Raw genomic sequence first — 17,491 nt, forward strand, 5'->3', positions numbered from 1 at the left:
CACTTTAGTCTCATTTGACCAGAGGACCTTCTTCCACATGCCATGTAGGAAGACATCACTAGAATGTGAAAGAATGTGCTCTGGTCAAAGGAGATGGTTTTTAATGCAAAGCAAAAAAAAAAAATAATTTCACGCGTGGAAGGACCATTTTACTCATTCATCATTTGATTAGCAGGTTGTTTAGCCTGCAAGATTATCATCAAAGAGCGTATCTGGGAACCATTCCCGACAGTCACGCAGTAGATTTTAAGTTTTGTCTCACAGTTTTTAATTGGATTTGGTTCTTGTCCACAATGTGGGATGAAGCATTGACCTCTATGTGAAATGCCTTTATTAATGAAAGAGCAGTGGGTTTGACACCTAACATGCATTGTGCTCTTGTGGATGAGTAGTGGTGGGAAGAGGATAGCTTCTTATCGCAAATTAATGCTACAAATTTTTCAATTATTTACTTGAGGAAACTTTATCGCCTTATCCTCTATCTAGGCATTTTATGTAAATGTTCCAAAATGTGTACATAATTGCATCCCCGAAACAAGTGAAGCCCCTAAGTGCTCCATATAATTCAAATGAAAATGGGCTGATGAACTCATTCACTGGGTGATTAAATAATCAGTTAACAATGACCTAAAATAAAATCAAACATGGAAATCAAGTATCATCCAATGGCCATGCCTCAAATTTGATCCAATGGCCTTCTGTGCTGTGGCCAGTTTCCCTCTCCACTGGACCACAGACCGGTTCGGTGTTTGTCCGGGTTCTGAACAATTTGTTTCGGTTTTCAAATGTTTTGTATTCATTGCCTTTCTGCCAAGTGTTTTCTATTATGTAATTTGTTCTGCCCTATCACTGGACTTAAAGCCTTCCCCAACTTCCATTCCTTGCTGGTGATATTTCTAAAGTTTACCCTGCTTGGTTTGTAGTTTCTAATTACTTATTTGTTTTTGGTTTACCTTAAATTTTTCTCTTCACCTTCCCCCAGTTGCTTAAGGGGGTACATGGAACCCTCGATGTCTGCTTGAGGAGCTTTTGGACCGAGTGGTCTTCTGAGTTCTCCAGTTAAGGTGGTCTCCGTCAGCACAGGGGCCTATAGGGACATCGCAGATGGGACCTTTAGGCCATGTGTCCAGAGGAGATTGTACCTGCAGACGTTTCTTGCAGGTTCACGCAGCAACTCCCCGGAATCCGCAGCTATCCATTGCTGCGGTATATCTGCAGAGTTGTTGCGGTAAACCTGAGGAAACTGTGCAGATTTCGTGCAGAATTCCCGCCCTGTATCTCCATAGTGGAGGGATTCCGCATGAATAATGGACATGCAGTTACGTGCGGCTGCGGGAAATCCACAGCATTTTTCCGCAGCCAAAAATACCGCAGCTTTGATACAGCACTCCCCAAATCCCATGGGATAACATGGGGTAAACCTGCAGATTTATCTGGAAAATCAGAAAATCCGTGGGTTTTCCACAGCAAAATCCGCGGTTACTTTCTCCTGTGGGCACATGGCTTTTGTCTGTAGAAGAGCCGGGCGGGTTAGGAGCTGTTTAGCTGAAACTCTATTTTTTTCCTTACCACGTGTGCACTTTTATGGGCATAACATCAATGCGTCTGACCGGCATTTTGGATGAATGTTCATTTTACCGAAGCAGCCAACAATCGTTTGTTATGGTTACAAATCACTTATTCCTTCAACTTTAATGTGCCTGCGCTCGCTACAATATTCCAACCCCAAGAACTAAAGAACAACAAGTAAATCGAAATAATGGTAAAGATGTGTTTAGTTACTTATAAGGGTCATATGCCGTTGCACATCCCTCTCTGAAGGAAGAGTCAGGGCTTTAAACTGATCACTGGGCATCCCACCCCTAAGAGATCCACAGTGATCAGCTTTTCTCTGTACACAAACTATGCAGCAACTTTTCCGCAGTGCCTCTACAGGGGAAATAATGCATAACATGAAGAGTTCTTTATCGTGAAAGACGATATTTGCAGCATTTTTATGCTGTGATTTATTAAATGACTATCATATACAGCTTTCTCTATTACCCATGAGGATATTTAAAAGGAATCTGTCAGCACATTTTTTCTACTCCATCTGAGAGCAGCATAATATAGAGACAGAGACCCTGATTCCAGCGATGTGTCACTTACTGAGCTGTTTGCTGTCATTTTGATAAAGTCAGTTTTATCTGCTGCAGATCTAGCAGTTATCTGAATGTTGGGCTGTATATAGCTCCGCCCAAATAACGGATTGGAACCTTTCTGCCAATCATTGGTGGGGGAGGAGTTACACAGAGCACATGAATATTAGGACTAAATGGCAATAGGTTTATTAGTCCTCAAATAATAATCTGCTAATAAAACAGTTATTTTTATCAAGGCTAACCTATGCAGCCCAGTAAGTGACACATGGCTGGAATCTTCAGCTAGAAATGTGCAGATAACTTGACACTTACAGACTTTCTTTAAGTGTAGCAAAATGTTAATTAAACCCAATTGTAAACAAAATGCTTCGCTTAAAATTCAGCCGAAATGACCGTGATTTAAGCATATATTTCTTCATGTATGCTTCATTTGCCTTCTCATACATCTTTAAATTGGATGGAGGATTCGGAGCACGGCTCAATGAATAACATTTTCTTAGGAAATTTTCTTCCCAGTATCTTGTGCACTTAAGCGGGCTTTACACGCTACGATATTGCTAGCAATTGCTAGCGATATCGTACGCAAAAGCACCCGTCCCCGTCGTGCATGCGATTTCGTGTGATCGCTGCCGCAGCGAACATTATCGCTACGGCAGCGTCACAAGCACATACCTTGTCGGCGTCGTCTCTGTGACTGCCGAACAATCCCTCCCTCAAGGGGGAGGGACGTTCGGCAAAACAGCGACGTCACTAAGCGGCCGGCCAATCAAAGCGGAGGGGCGGAGATGAGCGGGACGTAACATCCCACCCACCTCCTTCCTTCCGCATTGCAGCCGGCGGCAGGTAAGGAGACGTTCCTCACTCCTGCGGTGTCACCGATTTTTGGTTTTGGGACGACCTCTCCATTGTGAACGATTTTCATCATTTTTGAGGTCGCTTAAGGTCGCTGGTAAGTATCACACGCTGCGATATCGTTAATGACGCCGGATGTGCGTCACTAACAACGCGACCCCGACGATAAAACATTAACGATATCGTAGCGTGTAAAGCCCCCTTTAATGTTTGGGTTTCCCTTAAGCCGTGCTCTGATCATCCGAATGAAAAATAGGGAGAATCCAGTAGTTTTTCAGATAAAAAAAAAAATAAAATCTATATACACACAAACTTTACTAGAAGCCTTTTTTCATAATTTGAACTTTCCCAGAACTGAAAAAAACAAACCCTTATCCTTAATGTTTTAAACTAAAGTATAATTACTCATGGAACCATAAGGAAGAACGGTGCTTTAGTTCAAAATGTATAGGATAAGGTCTCATTTTTATAGTAGTGGAAATGTCCTGCTTTATCAGAATAGCTCAATAAAGTATGTGTGCACAAATCCATTTCTATTATATATAATAATTTATAATTTTAATCTCTCATATAATTATATATATATATAATATACACACACATACATACACATACAGTGGAACCTCGCTTAACGAGTAACCCAGTTAACGAGAATTTAGCTTAACAAGCAAAGCTTTCTGTAAATGTCTAACTCAATTTACGAGAAAGCTTTTGCTGTATGAGCAAAATACTCACCGCACACACTTCCAGTTCCGTACATCCACCTCGCTCTAACCCGCTTTTGCAGTCCACACCAACACACACAGTTTTATGCTCACCTTACCTTCCGTTCGCTGGCCTCATGGTTCTTGTAGATCCCGGGTACATCGCGACGAGGGAGGAATCCTCGCGGCGAACTACAAGATCAAGGAGGCAGGCGATGGAACGGAAGGTAAGGTGAGCATAATATGTGTACCTTCCGTTCCATCGCCGGCCTCCTGGGTCCTGTAGTTCGCCGGTATAGGCTGTGTATCAGCAGCCATAGCGACGAAACAGGAACCTCCCCTGCCAGACGCTACTCAAAGGCAGCCCGTTGAACAATCAGAGGCTCCTGCCTTTGACGTCAGCGCTCTGGGTGCGGAAGTTCCTCCCTCGTCGTGATGGTAACCCGATACACAGCCCGTACTAGCGAACAGCAAGTCCCAGGAGGCCGGCGATGGAACGAAAGGTAAGGTGAGCATAATATGTGCATGCGTGCTTGTGTGAGTTTGTGTTTGTGTATGTTTGTGCATGTGTGGAATGACACAATAGGGGACCAGGATGGGACATTTAACAAGTTGTGGAACGAATTGTCTGCATTGCAGTGACTTCCTATGAGAAATCTTGCTTTGCTGAATGAGTAACTTGGTTAACAAGCACACGCCCAGAACGGATTGTTAACCAAGGAGATTATTATATTATATTATATATTTTTCCACCAATCAGAAAATGAGTAACTTTTTTTCCCCCATGTTTCACACACACACACATAATAGATAGATATATATATATATATATATATATATATATATATATATATATATATATATATATATATATAACATATATATATATATAAACACACACACACACACACACACACTTTTGCTTTTTTAATCTGAAAACAGCTGGATTCTCCCCATTTTTGACTGGATCACCCAAACTATGCAGGAGTGGTTTTATCTGAGGATTTCTGGCAACTTTATTCTGGGTGAGCCGGATCACAACGGGTTGCTTTTTTTCCTCTTGCACGCCGATCCTCCAAGTATCGATTTTTATCATCTTAAAAAAATACACTTATGTCGGTAAAGAAATGAAAAACACTTTTTTCTTTTGGATCTTTTTTATTCAAAAGTTTTCAAAAGAAACAAAAAAACAGAAAAAAAAAGCTAACAATCTAATCAAATTTACAGTTCAAAAATTTTATTTTGGCGTTTAACAATAACTACAGAGTTGTCTTGAACCGGACAAATAAGTTACCACTGGCAAGTTTGTGGCACTAGTTAAACAAAAATAAAAAATTAACTCTCTTGATCATATAGATATCTCTATGAAAATCTTTTTCAATCTGTACAAAAGGTCTTTCTTCATAAATTAATTTTTTATAATTTAATGGCTGTCTACTATGTGATGTTTAACTGATTTTTTTTTTATTTTTTTATTTTTTTATGTACAGAGGTTATGCTTTTTTATGTTCCAAATCTTACCCAGATACAAAGTATGGCACCTTGTTCAGACACCTGCAGCACTATTTAATTCTTCGTAATAGATTTCTATGATGGGACTACTTGTAAACCAAAATTTTTCAAAAAAAATATAAAAAAAAATAAATCCAAAAACTAAATCTAAATGAAGACTTTATAGATGGAAATCTGCTGCCTGTCTGAACGTTAACTCTTTACCACTCACGGGGCGCAATCCTGCGCCTAAAGCAGAAAAGATGTTTTCTTAAAGCAATTTCAAAACAGGGAGCTTTGAACCAAATTCAACCACATTGTTTTTCCAAATTTTTTTTAAATTCCTCTGCAAAAAATAAAATTAAGGAAAAAAAAAATACACTTCTCATGAATATGTATTTAACTAAAATCTAAACTCAGAGCAGCAATTACTTTTGAAACTATGAAATGTCTCAACTGGCTAAAATCAAATACATGCAGTTTTACTACTAAAAATTACTTTAAAAAAATAAAAAAAATAATAATAATAATTAAAAAAAAAAATGTCCTTAAAACTGCTTAGCCCTAGCTCCAGCTAGGAGGATTTGGTCAGTGGAAACAGGCAGTGCCAGCAACCTGTCCCATTAAAAAAAGGAAATAAAGTTTTGAGGTAGATAACTGATCACACTGCTGACCAGGCAAGTACACAGTTTTGGAAGACAACATAATTTTTTTTTTCCTTTACAGATGCTATTAGAATAAAACCATAAAAAGCCATAATATAAGCAGTGATCGATCTAATGTGTTGCTAAAATGGTGTGTATAATAGTTGTATATATACACACAAATCTATATATAATATATATATATTATATATATTTATATATATATTTATATATATTGTTAGTATATAAACAAACAAAATGCAGTATTTGGCCAATTGGAAATTTCATAGTTTCAAAACTTATTTTTATTTTTTATTTTATCGTTACAATTAATACTTGTAGTGATGACGTGAAGTGTGGCACTGCTTGGATCCAAGTCTTCCTTCATGCTTTTTATATTGTGTCCATACATCTTATTAAAACTATTGAAAAAAAAAAAAAAAAGAAAAATGCAAATGTACAAAAAAAGGCACATTCTCCTAACAGCAAACTGGTCCGGCAAAAATAAAAGTACAGAAAAAAAAATCTATGCTGAGAATAATCTGGAAGATTGGTTACTGGCTCTTTGTTCTTTGGTAAAGTTACCTTTAAAAAGTGCCAAGTCTTTTTTTTTTTTTTTATTATTATTAATTTTTTTTATTTTTTTAATTTCACCTAATAGAGAGCTAGTACCCAATACACTGACAATTCCACTTATAACTCAGCTTTTTTTTTTTTTAAAAAAGTCCTTTTAGCTTTTTTTTGCCATTATGCTGTAACAGCACTTTGTTTGCTTGGTTTGAGCACAATCAACTATCTAAAGCACTATCATTAATTGTATAAAGAAAACATAAAAAAAAAAAAAAAAGAGCAAGAAAGGGAAAAAAATTATTTTTTCTCTTTTTAAAAAACACATTCACTGACAAATCCCCAATCCCATTTCCTATATTCTATTGACACTAAAACATCAAGTTATCCCCAAAAAAAAAAAAAAAAATATTAAAAAGCAAAAAAGTTTTTACATTGCATCTTACAGCAGATTTCCTAAAATCGCTTAGACTACCAGAGCAAAAATTATTGGCGTAAGGCCTTACAAACAACCGACTCTAGTAAAATATCCCAGTCAGAAAGTGTGTTTCACACAAAAACATTATCCCTCCTCCCCACCCGCCCACAGCTTTTCCACTACCATACATGTTACGTAAAAAAAATAAAAAATAAAAAAACAAAAACATCTACACATTAAAAAGCCAAATTTTCAGCAATTTTATTGACTACCTCTTAAAAGCCCTATGCTGCTGTTTTACAAGGCATCATTGACCAACTTGCTTGGTCATAAGCAAATCTACATTTTTTTTTTCTTTTCACTTTTTTGAAATTTTTTTTGATTTTTTTTCTAATTACAAGAAAGAAAAAAAAAAGCTACAGCATTAAAAGTTTTAAGGCAAATTGGAATTCATTGAAAAAAGATAAGACACTTCACGCTATGAGAAAAAATTACAAGGAGTCAGAACGGACAGCAACACTGCACTACAGCAACACTCACACTGCAAGCACAGAGGCATCACAAAAGATGCCTTTTTTTATTATTGTAACCAATTACAAAAAATTTTTTGGAGAAACCAGGAATATTTAATTTTGCAATGACCTGTTTTCACTGGTTTCTTGCCAGTAAAATTGTTAACCTTTAGAAATAAAATAAAAAAAATAAAAATAAAAACACAAAAGAATAAAGCAAAAACATTCTTTAAAAGTTTAAAAACAGAAGAAGATTCTCATCAAAATTTAAAAATAAAAAAAAAAAAATCAAATAAAAAAAAATAACACAATTTTCTATCATGCACATGTATTCAAAGAAATGGCCACCTGTGCATATCCAGAGAAACTCAGAGTCTGTCTCTTTTTGTGTTAGGTTACTCGATAAAAAATCTCATAATAAAATAAACCTGTTCAGGGGAACAGCCACTAGATGAATTGAAGGTTTGTTTTTTTTTTTTTGTATTTTTTATGCACCTCATAGAACTTATAGCAAAAATAGTTCGAGTTGATTTCATTATAAATAACAATTTTTTTTTTCCAAGAACCTGTGCAAAACTGTCAATTCATAAAGCTTGATTGTTCAGAAAAATCCGTGATTGTTTCAGCATCTGAACCTCATTTTCCCCCAATCAAGGTCATCATTCTGTCTGAAAGAAAAAAAAAAGAAAAAAGTTTGCTTTAGATCATCATCGTCAATAAAATGTGAGTTCATATCAGGTGATAAATGCATTTAAAGGGAATATGCCATCAGATTTTTGCTCCCCCATCTGAGAGCAGCATGATATAGGGGCTGAGACCCTGATTCCAGCGATGTGTCACTTACTGGGCTGTTTGCTGTCATTTTGATAAAATTAGATTTATCTGCTGAAGATCTAGCAGCTATCGAAATATTGGGCTGTATATAGCTCCGCCCAAATAACTGATTGGTACCTTTCTGCCAATCATTGGTGGGGGAGGAGTTACACAGAGCACATGAATATGAGGATTAAATGGCAACAGGTTTATTCCAGTGATGTGTCACTTACTTTACTGGTTGCTACTGTTTTGATTAAAAATGTTTTTTTTTCCCCTCTGCTGCAGATCTACCAGTCCTCAGAATACTGAGCTCTGTATAACCCCACCCACACCACTGATTGGTTATTTTTAGAGTTGAGCGAGTAGCTAACTATTCATACTCCCGATACTCATAACGAGCACTGTCCAATACTCGCATATTCATTCCGAATAGTGTGTGCAATGCAAGTCAATAGGGAAAAACTTGTGGTTACTCGTTACTTTGCGAGTTTTTCCCCATTGACTTGCATTGTACGCACTATTAGGAATGAATACGCGAGTATTAGACACTACTCGTTAGGTGTATATAGTGAGTAAGAATAGTTAGGTACTTGCTAAATTCTAGTGGTCAGGCATTCAAATCTGTCATTCCATTTTATTTTAATTGGGAAAAAAAGTGCACAGTGCCCATAAAACGTCTATGTTTTACCGACTAGTGCGGGTCCCTGACCCTGGTCTTCTAGTCACCCTCTGGTGTCTTCCCTAATTTTTGGCATTGCTCCGGGCCACAGAGTCATCTGGTGCCTGTACCTTCTGGCAGGCTAGAAGACAGAAGTTACGTCACAAGCGCTCAATGCAAGGTCTATGAGAGCAAAGACAAGGCTCTCATAGACTTATTGAGTTGTGACCTCCAGTGCTCCATGAACTATGAAACACTGGAGCTGCCGGCAGATTACAAAATCGCTGGAGAACAACGGAAGCAACGCTGGAAAAGATGAAGACGGCATCAGGTGACTATAAGACTGGGTTAGGGGACTTTAATTTAAAGCACCATTGTATGTCTCAAGCTGGGGCTACATTGCAACTTTGTATTCTGTCCCGCCAAAGAGTAATTATGTATAGCTGAAACACATCAGCGCAGAGTGGGGAGCATTGTGGCCCTTAGGTACCGCAACAAGCAAGCCATAAAAGCCTCACCAAGTTGCCGCGTAGTCTCGGCTGGGTGGCTTATTCAGGCATTTGTGGATTTTGGTCCGAACTTGGACTGCAATGAACGGATTGGTCGCAAATCTGCAGACCCGAGCGTGACAGCCTCATACCGTATAAAAGCATTGAGCTGTAATGCTCTGGTCAGTGCGTGCTTTATCAGTTTATGTCACTAAACAGCTCGTTCAGAAATCTGTGCCTCAGTTGTAAAATTAACACATCTTTTACAAATAATTATACATTTATCATCATCATCATCACCATATGATTACAAACAACAACTAATAGGCACAGATATTTCCACCACTAGATGGCACTATTGTAGATCTTTTATGCAGTAACTAGACCGTATTTACATCAAATACTAATTATGATTGATTTTGTGGGAAAGAATTTTTTTTGTTAAAAGAATAATAAAAAAAAAAATAAATAAATAGAAGAAAGCCCTCTCAATAGCACTTATTGAAGAAAAACAAAAACGGGAACAACATCGCTCATCGGCAAATCCACGTGACAGCCCTGTAAGCAGCAAATCGATATAGAAAGGGCACATAATAGTTTGAGATACTTTTTTTAGAACAAAATTTAGTGCCTGTTGAATTTTCAGCTGCTCAGTAACAATACCGTTCCTGCTGAGGTCCTTGGTACTTATCCCTCTAAGCAATCATTTTATTGTTCGTCTGTGTATAGTTTTAGATTTAACCATAAATATCCTGTAGGCAACACACATGACATATGTGCATACAGTTGTTTTTATTATATTTTATTAAATGCATAACTATATATATCATATGGTTATGCATTTCATAATTAAAAAAAATATTCTATATCCATCTATCTATACATATACTATATCTATATCTATATCTATATATATATATATATATATACACGAGAAACTATTCAGCAAAGATCAGGTCGTCCAGTTGGCATAAAACGTGTGAATTTACTTGTAGAAGAATTAAAAGATATAACAGAGCTGTAAATAATAATATTGCAGGACATACGCATACTGCGTTACAGACAAATACATATATATACATACACACACACATATATCCATACACACACACACATATATACATATTTTCATAGCATAGCATTTCTGTATGCAAGGTGTTGATTTGTATTGAATTGATGATGCCCTACAACTTTGTAATTCATTTTTTTTCTCTATCTTGTACCGTTTTAGAAATAAAAATGCTAACTCCGTTGTTCTCCACCAGGTGGCGCTATAGGCGCTTTCATTGCGTAGCGCATGCATTCTTTACTATACCTAGACACCAATTCTATGCCTATAGCTGCCGACGTTCTCAAGTTAATGGCGGTGGACAGAATATGGGTGGACACATTGTATGTATCTATATCTCTCTCTCTATCTATATTTCAAAATTTTTATTTTCTTTTTTAACAAAAAAAGCTGGTGGACCGCCACCAAAATGTGGGTAGATTATGGCACTTTCATCCTAATTATCTCCATTTACAAAGGAGAGGCAATGCAGATGCTCGGCCGACATTATTCATTCATCATGTTGCTGTAAATCACTGCGCTAATTTTTTTTTTTATGGCAGCCCCATAGGGAACTGATGTAGTTCAGGTCGAGCATGCGCAAACTGCTCAGTTCTAATACAGATAAAATTGCCCAGCTCTGCTGATCGGTGCAGGTCCCATCGGCCGGACCCCCACAGATTTATAAGTTATCACCTCTCCAGTGGATAGGCAACAACTTATCTTCGTTGGAAAACCCCTTTAAGTATAAGACTTGCCCTTTAAAGTGGAAAATGCTATAATTCTAGCATGGCGTATATTGCAGCGATACTGACGAGCAGCTGGATATGCTGATGTCACTTACTGGAAATGGTTTTTGCTGCTCCTCCTGATAAATGGATTACCGCACATCTGAGAACAAACAGACTATCGCGGCTCGGGCTCACATTATCCAGAGTGATGCAGCTATTTACAGAACAGCCGTGTTGAGTGTCTGTGTACAGATGGTTGCCATTGTGACAAAAGCAGCACGAGGATGGACGTCCGAGCCATCTCAGCAATGCTGCACACATAAGCCGTGGCTGAACTCGCCTGACCTCCCCTCCCTACGTAAATCATTTTTTGCTAGCAGTTACTACACTATACAAACAAATTAGTGCAGTAGCCCTTAAAAGGGATATGCACTTTAATTTAACACCCTGTGTGATAACCTATTGAGTATTTTCTACCTCTTACACTGTGCTTTAGGAAATATCTTTGCTATATGCAAAAATATTATTTGATGCAAACACCGCACTAAGATGTGATCTGAAGATCTACAGGCGTTTCACATTTGTGACCCCATTCCAATCCAGGTAATGAAGAGGAAACAGCCTCCTGGAAGGACTGAGCTCCCAAATCACCCGCTAAGCAGAAATTCACAACATTGTTCCCATTCAATCAATTAGTGCGCTGTTGTAGTTCCCTGCCCAGCCAGGAGAGACATTGCTGTTGTGGCTCCTTTAAAATATTTCCCTGCACAAACTAATTCTACTTCCCCTTTATCCTGAGGGCAATAGGATCCCGCCTGATCAACAAAACCCTTAACATGGATATAAAATAAAATGTAATGATAAAAAGCTTTTATCATTACTGTAATCATAGATTGTATGCAAAGAGATCTAAAAATGACTGTTTTCTCCCAAAACACTTGCATTTAAAGAAGCACTCCCAGCAAAATTTTCAACCTTTTAATATATTGCAGTCAGCACTGTGTACTTGCAATTGCTCATTTTGCCTTTCAACCCACTTAATTCTTCTCTTTTCTCTGCTCTATATAGAAACAGGAAACCATCTTTCATCATCCTCTTCAATTCCAGCTGCTCCACTCTTTTCCCCTGACATTGCAAGGAAAAGACTCCCTATTTCTACATAGAACTTAGAAGGATTCCAAGAATCTGTTTTTAATCATGTAATGTCATAGACCTAATGGGAAATAGAATTAACTAGGTAGAAGAGCAAAATGAGGAATTGGAAGTACACAGTGCTATATAATATGATGACTGCAATATAGTAAGAGGAATTTTTTTTTAGAATGAATGCTTCTTTAAATTTATGTATTTTGGGAAAAAACTTCTTTTTTTCTGAGCTCCTCACAGTATATTTATGATCACATGAATCTTCAGCTCTCCTTTGTGTGGTCTGTGGTCATAAATTAGTACATAGGAGCTCATGAAGAAATGGATGATTGAGAATTACAATCTCCCCTTCAGAACAAGCTCGCTAAGAGATTCTCAGTTAACTCATTTTGCACGCGCAATGTGCAGGGAAGCAGAAGCTGTAAAATCCAAAAGGTGCATCATTTTTAATGAATTCCAGTTGTAAAACTTATTTTCTAGGATAACCCGCCCTACCTAAAATATATACATAACATTAAATATGTGTTATGTGCAATAACTAGGTTTTAATATTAAATATGTGTTATGTACAAACCCTTTGGATAATTTTCAGATATCTATAGATACCACCGTTCTGAGAATACTAGATACTGAGAAGAAAAAAAAAAATACAGTGAAAGATTCTCTTTATATGATTAACTCCAATCTCTACTAATTATGGTAAAAAAAAAAAAAAAAAAAAAAAAAAAAAAGCCTTTTCCCTTATAAAGTTAGGCTATGTTCACACAGGGCTTTTTTTGGTAAGTCTTTTGCTGACAAAAACCTGGTCTTTTGGCAGGAAATCTCATTTGAGTCATCTGCGTTTTTGATGCGTTTTTTTTTCTACAAAATGAGTTGCATCAATGAAAAAAAACTTTGCAAAAACGCTGCAAAGGATTGACATGCTCATTCTTTGAAATCCGCAGCAAAACAGGAAAAAATGTGTGTGTATATGTATATATAATATATATATATACACATACATATATATACACATTATATACATATATATATATATACATATATATATATATATATATATATACACACATACATATATATATATATATATATATATACACACATACATATATATATTATATATATATATATATATATATATATATATATATATATATATATATATATATACATACATACATACATACATATACATACATACATACATACATACATATACACCAAGTCAAATCTGCAGCTAAAAAACGCTGCAAAAACTTGCCAAAAAAGGCCCTGTGTGAAGACAGCCTTATACCCCTGGAAATGAAGACCACCCGAAATGCAAATTTTACCTTTAACATCTGGGTGTATACCAGAGAACTTCTCTGCAGGTGTTTGCTTTGTCTCTTCTCTGTACCGGAGCACAGGAGAGCAGCAACGCTGGAGAGTCGAATCACCGGATCAGATTGTGTTACAAGTGACGCGATGCTGCTCTTCAGTGTTTTGGCGCTCCAATAGAGGGAAGGGACCTGGAAACTTAATTGTTCTCAGCGTAGACATGCAAGACTAATCTCATCTCAGGAAAACACGCTGAGCTAGGCTGTTTGTCTGTGGGTGTTTACTTTTTCTCTCCCCCCCCCTCTATGACGCAGATATGTTTTGATTGGCCAGTGTCGAAGAGGTGAAAAAGCAAATACCCAAATAGAAGTTCTGTGGTATACAGCCAGTTGTTTGAAGGCAAAGTTTGCATATTGGATGCTCCTTATTACACAGGGGGGCAGCAACAATTGGAGGAGATTCTCACATGAAGTTAAATCCAGTGAACGGTGCTCTAAAAGGTATTTCCCTTCAGCTAGGATGTGACATCACTTCCCTATAGGTGAGCTCCAACTGCTCATACACTTACAAACCTCAAAATAAAAGTAGTAAGGAAACACTTACCATAACACCACAATGATTCCACGTCGAGCCCTAGTCTAGTACCTGCCTCGCCACGTCGAGCCCTAGTCTAGTACCCGCCTCGTCACGTCGAGCCCTAGTCTAGTACCCGCCTCGTCACATCGAGCCCTAGTCTAGTACCCCGCCTCGCCACATCGAGCCCTAGTCTAGTACCCCGCCTCGCCACATCGAGCCCTAGTCTAGTAACCCCTTCGCCATGTCGAGCCCTAGTCTAGTACCCCCCCTCGCCACATCAAACCCTAGTCTAGTAACCCCCTCCCCACAGCTAAGACTTGTGATATGGAATAGTTCCCACCTTTTTTCTCCTAATTGTCATAATGACCTGAAATGTCCTCAGTAAATTTAAATATTTAACATTCAAAATTTAAAAATATTTGCAAACCTTAGGAGTTACTTGTTTTGTTGATAGGTGTACTGAGAATGATCACTAGAGGTCTCTACTGTCACCGGCTGTTGACCACTGGGCTCCTGTAAAAAGTAAGATCCTATATTAGCGCAGGTGTATGAATATTCCACGGTGGAGAAACATACGCCGTGCACAGTATCTCTCATTGGCGTTTGTTATGCACATTGATGCAATACATTGCTCCCTTTTTCAGACTAATATATTTTTCTATTGAATTTAAGACTAGAAATCTGGAAAGAATTTGAAGAAACCAAGGATAGAAATCACCACAGCAGCAGAAGAGTAGGTTTCCCTTGCAGGAGGCAGTGACTTTGTGCCATCAGCAATTACGTTAGTAAAGACAGAACTAAATACAAGATAATAAAAAATAAAAGTTACCACTATCTAGATCGTGAATCAAATACTTTGCATCATAATCAAATAGTAATTAAATAAGTGGGGCATTTTAAGCCCCCCCCTTTCCAAATTATTTTTCAGAAATGACCCACTCCATCCCAAAATATGTGGAAATGCCACTTCCGTAAAGCATACTGCTATTAAAGCTTTATTCATGGGACGAGCGCTGATGTTATTAATGCCCTGCATGCAAATCCTCTTTCCTGGAGAGAAAAAGCTGTGATTGATTCCATCAAATCTGAAACATACTGACCTCAACTGAAACTGCAGCTGTCTGGACGTGTGTGTACTGTGGGATGTACGCTCCTTGCATAGCTGTTGTTGCGGGCATATACTAGGGAAAAATAAAAAAAATGAGATTTTTTTTCCTCCAAAACATAATAAACAATAGTGAAATAATATAATTATTTTCTTTTAAAATTTATTTTATTCTAAATTATATATTATAAATATTTTTTAAAATTGTTTTACATTTTTTATTCATTTTAAAGGGAACCTGTCACCACATTTTTGGCCTATAAGCTGCGGCCACCACCACCAGGCTCTTATCTACAGTATTCTGACATGCTAAATATAAGAGCTCAGGCCACTGTGAGAACATAAAAAAACCACTTTATGATACTTACCTAATGGGCGCGCGGTTGGCCATATGGGTGTCTCCGTTCTCCGGTGACGGCACCACCTCTTTGGCCATCTTTGTTCTCCATCTCTAGCAGCGGTGCATGACGCGTCTGACGTCATACACTCTCGTCAGCATTCAGGTCCTGAGCAGGGCAGATCAAAGTATTGTAGCGCGCCTGCGCAGGACCCGCGAGTGTGTTTGACACACGCGTCATGCACCGTGGCTTCAGAAAGGAGATGAAGATGGCCGAAAGAGGAGGCGCCCGCACCAGAGAACGGAGACACCCATATGGCCAACCGCGCGCCCGTTAGGGGAGTATTATAAAAGTGTTTTTTATGTTCTCACAGCAGCCTGGGCTCTTCTATACAGCATGTTAGAATACTGTACACAAGAGCCTGGTGGTGGCCGCAGCTTATATGCCAAAAAAGTGGTGACAGGTTCTCTTTACGTTATTTATTTTAAAATATAAACTTATTTTAAATTAAGAAATATTTATTTATTTATAATTATATAGATCTATATATCTATATCTATATATATATACACACACATACACACACACACACACACATACACACACACACACACACACACACACACACACATACACACACACATACACACACACACACATACACACATACACACATACACACATACACACATACACACATACACACACTATATATAGAAATTTTTTATTTATTTATGTTTCCCCATACATACTTTATGTTGTGGTACAAATGGCAGTAATGCTGCAAGGTTATAGAGGCCACAGTAACAAGTGTAGTATAATACAGGGGGCAGATAAAGTTTAATAACGTTTTATAAGCTTATTAATATGGGCTCAATATTACTAAACTTTTCTTCATTAAGGCACCCATTTGGACCTGGCATGTTGCTCTCCACAAGGAGAGACGCAACCCCTTAGACCCCAGTCAGAAGCTTCCTATACAGACAGATCAGATCTTTTGCTTTGCACTGAGGAGGGGCATCATCCTTAAACACGTGTCTGCAAATAGGATGAAAGCTAAGTCGTGGCAAGGCTTGTTATGTGTCAATGTGGACTTGCTATTTCCAGTAGGTGGCACCAGAAATCAAGTCATCGTAGTCTTTCAAGAGGCAATTTGCATAACGAAAACCCTTCTAAAGATAAGTCACAAACCTAGTGGTATAATATGATGAGAACCTTTTTGGACCAAGAAGGCACAGAGATATAACCAATCATAATAGTTTTACCTTGACAAACAAATGGGAGTAACACATTGGGTGTTGTGCCAATCACCCTAATTGTGTCCTGTCTGTACGAAGGTGTCACCAGCTAAGGGTTTGGTGAAACCTAATACTATATGAGTCATAAGCCACTCAGGGCGGATTTATTATATGCATGGGTGTGATATTTTGCCGGTATACAGCTCCTGGAGTGTGTCAATCAGAAAAATCTTTTCACTTTTGTTATCTCCTAGACTGGTGGGAAACGTCTGGAAAAGCTCAGATTTTAAAAGGATTCCTTACAAGTAGGTCAAATATTTAATGGATCATTTTAAATTATTTTTAGGAAATAAGGAGTTATGTGCCTCTATTATGGATGCAAGTCCACAAATGCCGAAGTGACAGCTTCTTGAGTAAGTTGTCAATTTGGGTTCTTAAGGTCAGTATACACATCAGAATAAAGTCAACCGTAGCTGACGGATATCAATGAGAAGGATCCGGCCTGCTGATCTTCAGCATCCGGTCCTTTATCTTCAGAGATGAACTGCTGCCAAACAGCTCTAGAAGAATGCATGATTGCTTGGCCAAGCTAAGTGTTTCCCAAGGATGGGAGAATCAGGAGAGAGATGACTTGTCAGATGAATGATCACCCAACATCTAACACGTATGGGGATGTTAAGAACCTCGGCTGGGACTTTCAT

The 17,491-nt window shown here is 37.9% G+C and overlaps 1 protein-coding gene across 1 annotated transcript in view; it reads right to left on the reverse strand.

The window, feature by feature from the left end:
- Positions 1-4,877: 4,877 nt before the first annotated feature.
- Positions 4,878-17,491, reverse strand: part of RBMS1 (RNA binding motif single stranded interacting protein 1) — a 230,367-nt gene continuing 217,753 nt past the window's right edge. Inside the window, exons 15-17 of the mRNA XM_075317260.1 lie at positions 15,210-15,290; positions 14,537-14,622; positions 4,878-7,997 (exon numbers count right to left, since the gene is read on the reverse strand). Of these exons, the coding sequence (XP_075173375.1) occupies positions 14,545-14,622; positions 15,210-15,290 (159 nt within the window). The 3' untranslated portion in view covers positions 4,878-7,997; positions 14,537-14,544. The remainder of the gene's footprint in view (positions 7,998-14,536; positions 14,623-15,209; positions 15,291-17,491) is intronic.

Source organism: Anomaloglossus baeobatrachus, chromosome 7 (genome assembly GCF_048569485.1).
Source record: "Anomaloglossus baeobatrachus isolate aAnoBae1 chromosome 7, aAnoBae1.hap1, whole genome shotgun sequence".
NCBI classification, from domain to species: Eukaryota; Metazoa; Chordata; class Amphibia; order Anura; family Aromobatidae; genus Anomaloglossus; species Anomaloglossus baeobatrachus.